Source organism: Hyperolius riggenbachi, chromosome 8 (assembly GCF_040937935.1).
Source record: "Hyperolius riggenbachi isolate aHypRig1 chromosome 8, aHypRig1.pri, whole genome shotgun sequence".
NCBI classification, from domain to species: domain Eukaryota; kingdom Metazoa; phylum Chordata; class Amphibia; order Anura; family Hyperoliidae; genus Hyperolius; species Hyperolius riggenbachi.
The window spans coordinates 267,297,720-267,313,749 of NC_090653.1; the positions used below are offsets into that span (position 1 = coordinate 267,297,720).

Here is a 16,030-nt window from a genome sequence, read left to right on the forward strand (position 1 = left end):
ACCCTGCCCACAGGCTTACAATCTAGAGGGAGAGGTAGGGACACGAGAGGTAGGGGACCCGAGTTCAGCTGTGGGTTTAGAGCACTTCTGAGGGGTAGTAGGCCAGAGTGAAAAGGTGAGTTTTGAGGGCTTTCTTGAAGATGTTGAAGGAGGGGGCTGCCCTAATGGGTGGAGGTAGGGAGTTCCATAGTGTTGGAGCAGCTCTTGAGAAGTCCTGGAGGCGTGCATGGGACTGGGTGATGTGGGGGGCGGTTAGGCGAAGTTCATTGGAAGAGCGGAGTGAGCGGCTAGGTGTGTACCTCTGAGTAAGATCGGAAATGTAGGTTGGACAGGTTTTGTGCACAGATTTGTATAGCATGTATGTTATTATTTTAATTGGGACAAGCCAAACAATATATTTTGAGTTGTTTTATAATTGTGGCACTTGTCATGTGAAAATTAGAAAGGTTAAAAAAATAAAAAAAATGTGTATTTTTGCATTTCCGCCTATTTTCTGCCTGTAAAATGCCTATAAAATTAAACAAATTATTGGAAAAAAATATTACCTAAACCTAGATTGTTCCGAAAAAAACAAAACAATATATGGATCACCTTGATGGCATAAGTAATAAAAAGTTATTGCTTTATCAATAGTGACAGTTGAAATTCCAAAATTGCCAAGAATCTTAAAGAAAACCTGTACTGAAAAAAAAGGACCCGTGGGGGGTACTTACCTCAGGAGGGGGAAGCCTCTGGATCAGATTGAGGCTTCCCCCGTCCTCCTCCGTCCCACGGTGGTCTCTCTAGGCCAGTGTTTCCCAACCTTTTCCGGCCCGGGGAACACTGTCTGACCAAATTTTTCCCCGGGGAACGGCGCACGCGCGCGGTGGGGGCGATGCGGCCCCCGGTTGTTTGCGCGACCTAGTGGACAGTGCCGCTATGGGGGGGGGGGGGCTGGGGTGCGGCTGCATAGCTGGCATAGTTGCCCCAGTGTAGGGAGTTTAGTTGCCTCAGTATAGTGCCCCAGTATAGCCAGTATAGTGCCCCAGTATAGCCAGTATAGTACCCCAGTATAGCCCCCCAGTATAGCCAGTATTGTGCCCCAGTATAGCTAGTATAGTGCCCCAGAATAGTGCCCCAGTATAGCCAGTTTAGTGCCCCAGTATAGTGCCCCAGTATAGCCAGTATAGTGCCCCAGTATAGTGCCCCAGTATAGCCAGTATAGTGCCCCAGTATAGCCAGTATAGTACCCCAGTATAGCCCCCCAGTATAGCCAGTATTGTGCCCCAGTATAGCTAGTATAGTGCCCCAGTATAGCTAGTATAGTGCCCCAGAATAGTGCCCCAGTATAGCCAGTTTAGTGCCCCAGTATAGTGCCCCAGTATAGCCAGTATAGTGCCCCAGTATAGCCAGTATAGTGCCCCAGTATAGCCCCCCCAGTATAGCCAGTATTGTGCCCCAGTATAGCTAGTATAGTGCCCCAGAATAGTGCCCCAGTATAGCCAGTTTAGTGCCCCAGTATAGCCAGAATAGTGCCCCAGTATAGCTAGAATAGTGCCCCAGTATAGCCAGTTTAGTGCCCCAGGATAGCCAGTATAGTACCCCAGAATAGTGCCCCAGTATAGCCAGTTGAGTGCCCTCCCGCCCGTCCCCGCGGCCGCCGCTGTTATTACCTTGTTAACAGCGGCCGCTCTCCCCTCTCCGGCGCGTGTATATTCAAGCAGCGTATCTCCGGCTGCTCTGTGTGATGCACTGATGCGGAAGAAAGGAGGGCAGCGGCTTCCTGTAACGGCGATATGTATCGCCGTTACTATGGTAACCGAGCCCTGCCTCCTTCCACATCAGTGCATCACACAGAGCAGCCGGAGATACGCTGCTAGCATATACATGGTCTGGAGAGGGGAGAGCGGCCGCTGCTAAGGTAATAACAGCGGCGGCCGCAGGGACGGGCGGGAGGGGGGATAAGACCACGGCACACCAGGCAACGTTCCGCGGCACACTAGTGTGCCGCGGAACAGCGGTTGGGAAACACTGCTCTAGGCCACTCCAAACCGCAGCCATGTAAATATTTACCTTCCACAGCTCACTCCAGCGCAAGCATCCCAGTCAGGTCCGCTCTACTGCGCTGGCGCAAGTTGCCTGCGCAGTAGAGCGGACCTGACTGAGATCGGCTATTTCCGCCTGATCAGAGCCGAGAGCCGCTACTGTGCCTGTGCTGGGGAAGGTAGATATTGCAGGTGCTACTGCACCACAGCCTGACAATTTGTCGGCTGAGCCTTTGGAGGGGCCTAGAGAGACCACCGTGGGACTGAGGAGGACGGGGAAGCCTCAATAGAATCCACAGGTTTCCCCTCCCGAGGTAAGTACCCCCAGGGGCCCTTTTTTCAGTACAGGTTCTCTTTAAAGCGGATCCGAGATGAAAAACTAACTATAACAAGTAACTTGTCTATATATCTTATCTAAAGTTTAGATAGTTTACACAGCAAATATAGCTGCAAACAGCTTTAATAGAAAATGATTATTTCTTTCTGTAATACAATGGCGGCAGCCATGTTGTTTGTAAACATGACACAGAGGCAGGCTTATCTGTATCTTGATAACCAAGCCTGTGAACAAAACCTAATCCCCCCTCCTCCATCTGAAATCAATGGCTAGTAACACCTCCTCCTCCTGCCCAGACTGAGCTCCCATGAGCCCTTGCTACTGCCAAGGCTCTCTGAAAACCTGTGGGCGTGGTTTATTTAGTTTATAGGGAATTAGAGGATTAAAACAAAAACAAAAAAGTATTTGGCTTGAGGAATGCCCTATAAACAATAGGAAAGGAACACAATTACGCAATGAGAAAAAGTTCACCTCGGATCCACTTTAAGAGGTAAAAACCCAGGATTGTGAAGTGGTTAAAAGGGAATAAATGTCAGCCTCCATATCACTCTCACTTAAGGTGTGCTTTAACTCATGAGATCCCAAGTGTTAGATGAAGTCACCGTGTAAAACCATTTGCCCCTCCCCCCACATAAACATTGAAGCTTACACCAGCACGGGTTTCCCGGAAATCCTGGGATGCCGAAGAACTTCGCACACCGTCTCTTTGGTTTCCTCCATCCTCTCCACATCACTGGAGTCGATGACAAACACGACGCCGTAGGATTCGGCATAGTAATTCTTCCAGATCCCCCGGATTTGCTTCCCACCGCCCAAGTCAAATATGGTGATGTCAAACTTCCCCTGCTTGATGTCTGCCTTGGAGAATCCCACTGTGGGGGCCACATCCTGAGGAGATTCTGTCACAGGCGATATAAAGTAGGGATACACATTAAGCTTCAGTCATAAGAGGCAGAGCACATCTGTAACCCCACATTCAGGGTTATGGACCTCTACTCCCTAACCACGCCCTTCTAATGAATGACAGCCTATCATAACTGTTGGTTTCTAGCAGGGAGGCGTGACTTCAGTAGGAAGAGGTGTCGATACCCCAGCCCCAAGGCCTACTTCACTGCAGATCCCATGTTACTCAAAGAGGGCATGGCTCCAAGTCTATAGGGAAAATGGGTTAGTTAGCAGCCTGCAGCACACAACTTTAGCAGTTACTTTCAATTTTTCAATTAATTAATTCCTAACAAAATGCACTTATGAACCTTAGCTCTGAACTAGGGCTTAAAGGATACCAGAGCTGAAACCCATAGGAGAAACGGGGGGAGCAGGCATGTATGGGGAGCTGTCCTGATGGCCACTGCTCCTCCCGTTCTCCTGTGTCCCCCTCCTTTCTAAACTTAAGCCCCCAGGAAGCCACTTCTAGGTCGCCAGAGTCGGACTGCACTGCGAAGGCGCATGACGTACTAGTGACGCGGACGGACGAGCGCAGCCGGGTTAGCGTCTGTGCAATGAAGCCCGGCTCTGGTGACCAGGAAGAGGCTTACGGGGGACTACAGGTAATTATCCTGGTTTCAGCACCAGAAACGATATATAATGTAACCCCACCCTCTCAGTGATGCTTCGCCTAGATAAATATTAAGCAATTTTATTCATCATTACATTATTTTCACTACAGTTCCTCTTTAATTGAGACTCTTATAAATGATGTAATGTGGTTGCATAATTGATTTTGGGCGTGTCTGGACTCACAACTCCCAAGGTCCTATCAACAACATCCTGCTGCCACCCCCCGCTGCTCCATCTCCCTTCCCCATAAGTTGGCTTACTCATGGGGTAACAGCCTTGACTGGTCAGGCTGTCAGTCACTGGAGAGGCGTGGCTGGAGCAGGGACTGTAGTTGGCCCCACCCCAACAAGACATGGACTGCATCAATGCAAACACAACACAAGTCCCTGGAGAGGAGTGGGATGAAGAGGTAGAAAGCAGTTAATAACCTGGACATCTGTGATTCAGTCCAATACTATTGCTATTTTTTAACGCACAATATTTATAATTTCTTTGAGATGCAACAAAGAAGGAGGGTAAACTAGGGCTCTAATAAACCCGATGAAGGGTTGTTGCTCTGCTCTGTTGTGTGGTTTGTGGCTGCAGCAGAATGGATGGGATCACTCTTTTTCTCGATATGTGCCCTGCTGGATCCATGTTACATCACTTTCACCCACAAATGCCTCGCATCAGCACCGCCTCTCTCTCACCTCCTTGGATGCCTTTCACAGTGGCCGTCTTGCCTGCATTGTCCAGCCCCACCATGACCAACGTCACCTTCCTGTAACACAAAACACTTCATCAGAGAGCACCACACAGTGCGTGCGACATGTCCCACACACATGCCTGGAGTCATGTTACACAGGCACTAGCGGACACGGGGGTGATGGGAGTCACGCCAGCAGACAGGTGAGAATTTACAGAGCATGGGCACAGGGGGGGGGGGGCAAGCAGCCGGGGGTCAATCACATACGTCAGTCATCGCCATATCACTCGCCATTACCGCCACACACCCGACATTTACCAGCATTTCCAATCAATGCTTTAGACTGATTTTTGGCCAAAATCCATTGAATTAGATTGCGGCACCGATTTCCACCCAATTCAATAACATTAGCAGTCATATTCGGTACATATATGGCCACCTTTAAAGAACTCGAGCCAGCTTTTTTTTGTAATACAAAACATACTAGCTGATTCAGGGGGCAAGCTGGATCAGGTACTATCTATCCCTGCCACTCCCCAACCCCCCTGAAACCTGTAATGGCTTACTTTCAATTCAAGGGTCTGGTATCCTGATGCTGCAGAGCTCTGTACTCTCATCTGAGAAGCACAGAACTCAGAAAGGCGGGGAACAGGCAGGGGATAGGGGCCAAGGGCCAATAAGAGGAGGGAGGGGGCGTTCCTGACACCCAGAGTGGGCGTTTTGCAGGAGAGTCACTCCAATCAAAGGACGCCCCTCCTCCTCGAAATTGCTGAGAAGCTGCATGTCAGCAATTTCAGGGGATGAAAGCATGGCATGGGGGGCAGAGAGCAGCATGGAGGGGACACAGAGGCATGTCATGGACCAGGGAACATGCCTCGGTGTTTCACCTCCCCCCCTGCAGCGCCTAGGATACACTTTCAGCAGGAGTCTGGATATGTATATGCACTGCTCTGGCTTTATGGTCTCTGTATGGCAGCCCTGCCCCCCTGTTCTCCTTCATCTGCCGCTATGTAGGCCCACTCACCTGAGCTGCAGATTACATATCTCAGATAACTAATGCTGGGATTATACAGATTAGACCAGATTAAGCTTCTCAGCTGACTCAACACAGGAGGCCAGGAAAACGGACGACTTATGCCAAGATGTGTCTAGAAAAACTCCAGCCTGAGTGGATCCAATACTCAGACTCCCTCAGATCAGGCACACACTGCCCACAACAGAAAGATAGCAACAAACACATTGGATATGGCTGGTGAAGGTGACCAATGTGGAATGTGAAATGTTTTTCACATTAGCGTGATAAAATTAAGGCTAATTAATTCATGACAGGAACCAATTGTGAACACAACACACAGAACTCCAAGGCTTTGAGCAGAGCAGATTGTTCAACTGGTGGTGCTATCATGGAAGAATTGTTAATAAGACATGTACGCTTCAATCTCCCCTTGCTAGTGAGCTGCTCCTGTGTGGACACGTCACAGACAAATCATTCCAGACCCCCCACCTGTGTATATTGGCTCTACAAGCTGAGCTTAGGGGAGGGAGCGCAACGCTGTGATTCTTCCTCTGTGTGTAATTCCTTATCCTTGGACTGATAGTGTAGACGCAATTGCATGTTTCTGCTACCAAATGATGCAAATGGCCTCACTTTGTTGAGACAGCAGAGCAATTTCATCCTAATGACCGCACGATGATTGTTAAGGGCAACAATAGTTGAGCGTATGTATGAAGCTTTAGGGCCCTCAGCTTTGTGATTATTTTAGATGCTCTGTGAGATTTTCAGTGTTACAGATTGCCCATCAAGCTCATGATGAATCAGAACTCCTAGGAGTGTGTAAGAGGCTAAAAAAGACCAAAAAGGCCTCTTACTAAAATGTTATGCAAAACAAAAATGTGCCCTCTTAAAGTGGGATTGTCACCATAAAAAACAAATTTCAACAGCAACTGGTCTGAGTGTATTAAGTGATAAAGATGCTAATCCTGAATTCAAAACTTTTTCTGCTGTAATGGCTTGGAGTTATCACATACCTGTCGAGATTTCCATATGGCGGAATATCGTTTTTCCGATAAACTGAACTGCATATGAGCGAATACAAATAAACCTAATAATTTCCTTCCCTTAAGGTACAGGAGACAAAGACTTTTTAATGTATGGCGATTGTAGGTTAATATATACATTGATCATTGAGAAAGGCAGAGCATATTTTCATATGGCGATATAATACTGCCAAGTAATACTGAATTGCACAGTATGTGTCCCTCTAGAAAGATTAGTTGGGAATAACAGGCAGCCAGCTGATGTGCTATTTGCAATAGGTAACACAGTTATCTTGCATGGCCAAAACACTTGACAAGACAGCAAACAAGAGGAGTCTTAGAACAATGAAAGAGACAGACCAAGCCTTAACTAGCTTTTGTCGGTAAATGAACCAGTTTTTGTAAACAATGGCTCAGACTTGGCTGTATTTAATGCATAGAAGCCTTGGATGGGGGTTGTTTTCCTTGCACAATATTTGTGTTTCCAAAGTCCAGACACAAACACAAGGCTTAGGAAATACCTTTATTTTTCTTATAGCTGGGCAAACCAGTAACAATATGAAAATGTTATTGAAAATGTATACGTGTTAATATAAAGATTCCCTGAATGAATATATCCAGAATGGTATAGAAATGTTATATGGTTACCAGTGTTGTATATTAAACAATAATGTTAGAGATATAAAACCATGCTAACAAAAACAATGTTTTATATAAGGAGGTCCATGGTGGTTTTCAATATGCCACTATGATTTTGGATAAAATCAAATCTATCTTAAATATGGTAGAAAAGGTCACTGTATAATAAATAATAACCAGTGATTCCAGCAAGGTCAGCTATCCATAGAGGAATTATAACATTGATTTATTCACTGTTGGGTTATAATAAAACATGATTTTTGTTTTTAGTTTGCCAAATATCCCAGTAAGTCTGTGATTAGTTAGCCAACAGCACCTACAAAGGGTGAAAGCCAGTATTACACTTGGGTTAAAGATTAGTCACAGAAAGCTCCCATTGGTCACTCCCACTGCCCAGTGATAGGCTAGAAGATTTAATCTCCTGGGCAGGACCATAGGGAGTGAGGGGAATAAGATGAGAGGGGTCATTCAAGGAAAGGATGAGACCATCAAGAGATCTGAGCAGACCAGGACATAGAGGATTCATGCCATCTGAACGCAACCACGCCTAAAAGGAATACGCCCAGAGGCCATCTTGGTGACTATATTTGAACCCAGTTCTGATTTTTCTTTTTAGTCATATGGCTTATCACAGCACGAATATCTGAACTTTTGATTTATTGACCATTGTCTTTCTTAAGTTTATAGTCATTTATAGCCAAAGGGAGTGCGTTCTTCCAGTGCACAGGAATTACTCATTCCGCATATTTGATAAAACCCATTCAGTGGGTATATTTTTCTTTAGATTGACACAATCAATCGTTCAAGAATCGCTGACTGTGAAATCCATAACTTATTTTTCTTTTTGGATAAAAGCTAGACCTTTCAAGCTACCTCCTCTAGATATTTTGATACTTTGCCGCAGCATGTGCAAGCCACACCTAGCCAAATTTAGGACGACTCAATAGATATCTTATTCCAAAATTATATGTATTTTACCCGCCTGCTCTGTGTAGTAACACAGGCCAGCGGAGGTTAAAGTGTAGACAGAGGGAAAATTCCTGTCATTTATAGTTGATTGCATAGCGATTGTGGGGCAACGCCCAGTCGTCAGATCCACTGAGTCATCCTAAATTTGTTATATTGAATGGTATAGCTGACATCAGCCAGTTTATTTTGGATAGCGCAATTTTGATTTTGGACTGCGCAATTTTGATTTTTGATAGCCACCATTTTGTTTTTGATAGCCACCATTTTGTTTTTGATAGCCACCATTTTGTTTTTGATAGCAGCCATTTTGATTTTGATAACAGCCATTTTGTTGTCGTTCAATTCATCCATTTTGTCTCCAGAGACCCTGTGGTAAATTGAGTAACAGGGCCGACGACCATATTTGATGAGTCATAACTCTGCACTGTATTTGAGTTGACTGCTAATTGGTTTAAGCCTTTTGTATTGGTGAATAAGTATAATAACATTTTGATGTTTTACTGAAATTATTATCCAGCTCATTGCTTATTATAAGAATGACCTTATGAGTTTTGTTTTTATATCAAAAGTGCAATATTATATTGTTTTGATATTGTAATATTTATTCGATATTAAATTGATATTTTTATAAATTGGTCCACATTTATTTGCATGTTTAAACCAGTACTGTAAAACCTCGGAAAACAAGCTCACACAGTTAGGCGTATGTTTGTATTTTAGCTCCTCCTATTTTCCCAGGAGCATTACATTTACATTTTTGATTTTATATTTATTTTTAAACAAGTTATACAAACATTGACAAAACGCCCGACATAAAGATTGGAGGCCCTAGTGAGATCCGTTTACTTTCCATTACTGGTTTAAACAGTGTAAAAACGTTTTATTGAGCTGGTTTTATTGCATTGGCTATTGAATCATGAGTGCTACAGGTAGTGATTCAGAACTGCATTTGGAACAGACGTTCCGAAAAATTGTGGAATTTATATTTATACAACTGAAATATAATGAGGAAGTAGATGAATGGATAAGCGGAATGAGGAAAAGTATAAAACAGGAAGCTGATCATATATTTCAATCTAAGGGTCTGGTGGATCATTATCTTTCATGTATGACCACAATAACCTCGGATTCCGAACTGAAGAAGAGGTTGTTAGGCGCCCTACCCTCTGTTCTATATGGGTTATTAGAGGTAGATATCCTTGCACAGTCTAGAAAAAAAGAGATTGTACAGTTGAGATCCCAATTGCAAGGAACAGAGGGAAACGTCCAATCATTGAACTCCCAGTTACGGGATGTGGAATCAGATCTTCAAATTATAAGGGCTGATAGAGACCAATTAATGATTAATATTTCAGACAGGGAGGTAGCGATCAAAAGTCTGGAAAGAGACGCCGAACGGAATCGTGAAGCGCATCGCAGACTTAAACAGGATTTTGAAGAACTACAACAGCAGTACTTCAAAATCCAACAGGCAGGTAGACTCGATAGATCATCCAGCCCTTGCCCGCCAGTACTCACTCCATATGACCTAAAATGGCAAGGCATGTTGGATCGTATGGAGACGGTATGTAAGACTATGAATACCATAATCGATGACAGTACAAGGGTCCCTAAAGATCAACATTTGGATTCCTCTCCAGAGAGAGATATGCAAATGAGGGCCCCTAGGCATGATGATTCCCATAAAGGTCACGACTCCCTTGCTGATATTGATTCAGATGAATTGGAGGCTGATGAGAGAAAGCGAGAATCCAGCCCTATCCCAAGAAGGGGGAAAGGTACGTATAGGTGGGAGTCAAATAGGGGAAATAATCAGTACCCCCAAGAAAAACAGAGCTCGGCCAGCATCATAAAATTCTTAAACACCGCTGTGCCAAAGTTCACTAAAAAGGGTTCAGCGCAAATAGCATCCCACATGGAGTTATATGAATCCACTATGGACTCTTTAAATCTGTCTGAAGCAGACAAAATCAGATTTCTCCCATGGGTTTTTGATGACAGATACCGCCACCATTTCACCTCATTTAAGGAGCGAGGTATCATTAGATGGCAAGCAGTTTCACACGAAGTGAAGCTGGAGTTTGGGCCGTATCGCACTATCTCAGAAGCAAAACGAGATGTGTATCGACTTACTTGTCGACCCGATCAGAGCCCCCGAGAATTCCTTTCTGTGCTAAAAAACTCTTACAGTTTGGCATATCGGAATCCTAACTGGGAGTCTCTTGATTTTAAACAGGCATATTATGATGCATTGCCTACCCAAATAAAGTTAAGCATGGCCAATGAGTTAGACTTCGGAAACTCCCTAGAGAAAATGGTTACCTCAGCGACACTGCTGTTCAATATCAGTGGGAGTTCCAACGTAAGTGGGAGGAACACCAGAAAGTACCCAGAGCACAGAGTAGAAGAAACCAAAGTGAAAGCGGACCTAAACCTTGAATCCCAGCAGAAGAAAATACCTCCTGCAAAAGTACCTATCCAGCAGGGCCAAAGACAGCAACAAAACCCTAATCAAAACAGACCACAAAATCCTAAAGGGTCAGATAGGGAGAGCTCAGGCTCTGGAAACCAGGACTACCGTCCTCGGTTTAATCGCAGGTATCAAGGATACCAGGGTTACCAAGGAGACCGGGGTGGCCAGGGGTACAGAGGTTACCAGGGATATAGAGAACCCCAGGGGTACAGACGTCCCCAAAGATATAGACAATGGGATAACCGACCCAGGCAGCAGTGGGAAAGGAGACAGCACCCACCTAATTCACCTAGGGGTAGATCACCACCTAACTCACCTAGGAGTGGATCACCCGCAGGGAACAGATATGATCCCAGGAACCAGAACCCTCGTCGACCTAATAGGTTTGATCAGCTTGTTGATCAAGTGAACAAATTGAGTGACATGATGGGTAAGTTGGCTCAGGGATCTGCAGGAAGACAGCATGAGGATTTTTTAGCTGGGGAGGCAGGGCCCAGCTCTGCCAATTAAAGGAAACCGAGACAAATCACTATACGGAAATGGATATGGCAATACTAAATACGAGTAATGAAAATGATGTGCAATGTACCGACCTACCCCAGGTCGAGGAAGGGAAGTCTAATGTTCTTGATATTTCACCACAAATGGGTGATATTATGTCATTTGAGCCAGAGCGTGAAGTACCCTCTGTTCAGATTGTCCCAGTGGTAGAATCCATGGGAACCCAAATGCCTTGCAGGCAGAATCAGGAGGAACAAGTTCCTAATACCCTGACGCTGCCGAGAGATCATTCTCTGAAGCAACAAATGGAAAAACATTCCAATTTTCTTTGCAATCTTGAACAGGTAGATGGCCGGTATTTTATCGATACCCATCTACAAGATGGATGTATCGGACCGATCCCAGGTTTACTGGATACCGGTTCCCAGGTTACTATTCTGTCTTTTAACTATTACCAGCAGATCTTGGATTCATCACAAAGGAAGCCAAGATTAAAAGCCTTTGACGGTGCGCTGATAAGCGTTGGTGGTAATAGTTTACAAGTAAAAGGCACATCCTGGCTGACATATAAGATCGGTAAAAAGATCATTAAACATCCAACTTTGATTGTTGATCTTCCATATGATAGATTGATCATTGGAATCGATTTACTCAAACGACTAAATTCCATAATTGACTTCATAAATGAAGCAATATGGGCTCAAGTCAATACTCCAATTGATTTTGAGCGCTCCAGCAATGCACAGTTGCAACGCAGCTGCCATATGATTGAGGAAAGGCCTAACTCTGTTGAAATCCATTTCCGGAACAGTCAGATACCAGAAGTCACGATCCTGAAAAACGGTAAACCCGAGGAAAATGCTAACACTGCTTTTCACATCATAAATATCCGAAAGGATAAGATTGAAAAGATAGTCCTTGAAGAGGATGTGTTAACTATTTCCTTTAAAGGGGGAAACCAGGAAGTGGCAGGCATAACCAAGCATACACAGGCATTGGTTGAAATCGAGAAAATCAATGATAATGTGCTGGTTCCCGTGCAGGTAGATGATATTGCTCGGGTAAAATATGCCAAGTTGGATCTCAAACCTGAGGCCAGCTACATAAGCCTAGGACTGCTGAAGCAGGTTACCGACCCTCAGGTCATCAAATTTATCTCTACACAGGAATGGATCCACGATCTGGATAACGATAACCAGAGTCATAATGTAATTGCAAAATGCATCTTATCTGTGTCTCTAGGAAACAAATCTGCAAAACATGTCTTCAGTGTGTTAAAGGAACCACAGTACCAAATGTACTTAGGAAACGACATTATTCATCGATTTGCCATACAGGTTGATCTGATCAATAATGTTCTGTGGTCCAAATTATCCGGAAACCCAGAGGAATTCCAGGATAGAGAACAAGCCCTGAGATGGGGACAGCGAATACCATATGCAGTGGAAATCACTGTCGCTGAAAAAGTAAAAATCCCTGAAGGTTGCAAATCATTTCTTTTACCCATTCGAGTAAAGAAGGGTCAAAAGATGAGAAATGCAGATGCATTGATTTGTTTATCCAATCGGATGCAACAATTGGGGTTGAAGGTAAAACCAATTCCCCTAATAAATATTCATCAGGAACCATTATATATGGTCATGCAAAACATGAGCCCTCATAGTATCACGTTACAGGAGGATACAATGATTGGCTTAGCCATTGACTCAGAATATTACACTTTTGGATTCCAAAATGAAGTCATTGGAATAATACCTGATGAATATTTGACAGAAGAACAAATAGTGGACCAACAATATTTCTCAACACCTGAAGGATTGTTCAGCATACACTCTATTTATCCTTTCAGTTCTGAGGAAGGTACATGTCATGTCGAGGAAACATCATTGATTTTTAACCATGAAATCAATGAAAGTGAGTATCAATCACTCCAGCAGGGTAAGGATCAAGCATGTTACACCCCAAACGACCTAACTAATAGGCTTGAAGAAGCTTATGAGGTAGGTCAACCTGAGATTTTCCCAGAATTTCAGGAACGGGTGGAAGAACAGCTCTCTATATCTGATGGATGTTCTAGTGAATCAGAACGACAGCAGCTAAGGCAACTATTCTGGGATTTCCAGGACATGTTTGCCAAGGACTCTTATGACTGTGGGGAGACTAACCTGCATGTTACGAGAATCCTGACTGATCCAGATGCACCCCCTGTGTTTATCAAACAATATCGACTTCCGCTAGCAGCCTATGAGTCGTTATCGGAAATTGTTAAGAACCTGGAAAAGAAAGGTATTATCCGCCCAGTACACAGTTCCTTCAATCATCCAGTACTCGGAGTTCTTAAACCAAATGGTCAGTTCCGTCTATGCTCAGACTTGAGACAGTTAAACAAACGTGTCTACATGTCGGGTTGGCCTGTACCATACATTGACCAATGCTTGGCGCAAATCCAGGGATCTAAAATATTCACAGCCCTTGACTGCGCACAAGGATATTGGACAATTAAAGTGGATGAAAGGGATCAATACAAACTGGCGTTCACATTCGGTAATAGACAATTTGCGTGGACCCGGACGCCTTTCGGATACATCAACGCAGGCCACGAATTTGCTGTGTTTATGCACAAAGCAATGCCTGATGCAGCAGAACGAGGTACACTAACTTATGTTGATGATATCCTTATCAAAAGTACAGTCTTTGAGGAACATATTTCAGAGTTGAGATATGTATTAAATCAACTAAGAGAAGCAGGTATTAAACTTTCCCTACAGAAAGCTCAATGGTGCCGATCTAAGGTAAATTTCCTAGGGCATGAAATTACTGCAGAAGGAATTACTCCACAGAAAAAGAAAGTGGAAGCTATCAAAAATACAAAGTCCCCCACAAATCTCAAGGAACTGAGATCATTCCTGGGGATGATGAATTATTCTCGCAAGTTCATAGATAACTATGCTGAGATTACAAAGCCGCTATTGCAGCTGCTAAAGAAAGGAGTACAATGGGAATGGAATGAGTGCCATGAACAAGCTGTATCTGAGCTTAAAACAAAACTCATACAGGCCCCATGCCTTGCTTATCCTGAAGGTGGTAAACCCTTCTATGTTGAAACAGGTTTTACCGACAAGAGTGTAAGTGCAGTTCTTTTCCAAAAGCAAGAAAGACTGAATAAAATAATTGCTTATGCCAGTAAATCACTATCACCAGTTGAAATCAAATTTAATAATTGTGAGAAGGCATTATTAGCAACTGTGTGGGCTTTGCAATATTTCAGAAGTTTTATTCAAGGGGAAAAGATCATTGTAGAAACTGCACACCAATCACTACAATATTTGCAAAGTAACCAAATAAAAGAAGGTAACCTGTCAAACAGTAGGATAACGGCATGGACAATGTCCCTAATGGGATGGCCACTGGAAATCAAATATAAACAGGATACTAAAAATCCAGTTGCTCAAGGATTAGCTGAACTCCATGATTGTTCTCATGTGGAACATAAAGATGAGCCACCAGAAAACGATTTTCTGGAAGAGCAATCTTTATCTCCATATAAATCCTATGAAGAGGAATATTGCAAATCACTACCATGTGCATATGTTGATGGCTGTTCTTTTCACACAGAAGGAGATGAAAAGATGCTGGTTGCAGGTATCGGTATCGTATGGAATAACATATTTCCAGAGATATCTGCGGGATACAAAATTGGTCCCAAAAGTAGCCAGGTCGCAGAACTCGCTGCCGTGTATAAAGCTATACAAATGGCTATCGAACATGACCTTAAGGAATTTGTTTTGATAACAGATTCTGAGTATGTTCGGAACAGTTTTGTGGAATATTTTCCCAGTTGGAAAAGGACTAGCATGACAAGGAGTAACAAAAAGCCAGTCAAACATGGTAAATTGTTTTGTAAAATTGATGAACTGGTTAATACCCACGACCTTACCATTTATTGGAAAAAGGTAAGGGGTCATTCGAAACACCCTGGCGCTGATAAAGATGGGAACGATCTAGCGGATTCCCTCGCTAAGAAAGCAGCCATTGATGGTGAGATCTTTGATATCAATGACCTCATGGGAACTATCGAAGTAAATGTCACCACTAGGGGGCAGGCCCAAAAGGAGTCTCAACCCAGTGTGGCAATGTGGAGTCAAGATTCTCCTAGTGAGGATCTCATTGCGAGCCAAAAGGGGGATCCCGTTATTGGTTTGTTTTATAAACATATTGGAAGTCCACATGATTATCCCATCACCGTGGAAGACTGCAGTGACAACGAAGAATTACGTATTCTGATGAAAGGTGTGTCACAATTTTCATTACAGGATGGATTGCTGATACGAACCTCGAAAAATGGTATTACGCAGTGGGTAGTACCCGCAGCATATCGGGGTTTGATGTTGCAACATGCTCATGATGCCCCGACAGCTGGTCATCGAGGAGAGAAAATAACGTATGAGTTATTAAGAGACTACGCTTACTGGCCACACATGTTACAGGATGTCAGGACATATTGTCAAGGGTGCTTGGTATGCCCTCAATTCCAGCCACAAGGTCCCACTCACAGGGCACCGCTGATGAAAAGAGGCATAGCTATGCCATGGTCAGACATCCAGATCGATTTTATTGGTCCAGTAACAACGTCCTCAAAAGGAAACCGGTATATGTTAACCGTAACATGCCTGTTCACTAAATGGGTAGAATGTCTACCAAGTAAAACATGCAGTTCCAGTGTGTGCGCATCACTGCTCATTAACCACATATTTTCCCGATTTGGTCTTCCACAGCGCATCGAATCCGATCGCGGAAGTCACTTCACC

General features: G+C 43.9%; 1 protein-coding gene across 1 annotated transcript in view; it reads right to left on the minus strand.

Moving 5' to 3' along the window:
* The window catches only part of ARL13B (ADP ribosylation factor like GTPase 13B), a 49,488-nt gene that overhangs the window by 22,408 nt on the left and 11,050 nt on the right, over positions 1-16,030 (minus strand). The window contains exons 3-4 of the mRNA XM_068248814.1: positions 4,608-4,678; positions 3,011-3,260 (exon numbers count right to left, since the gene is read on the minus strand). Of these exons, the coding sequence (XP_068104915.1) occupies positions 3,011-3,260; positions 4,608-4,678 (321 nt within the window). The remainder of the gene's footprint in view (positions 1-3,010; positions 3,261-4,607; positions 4,679-16,030) is intronic.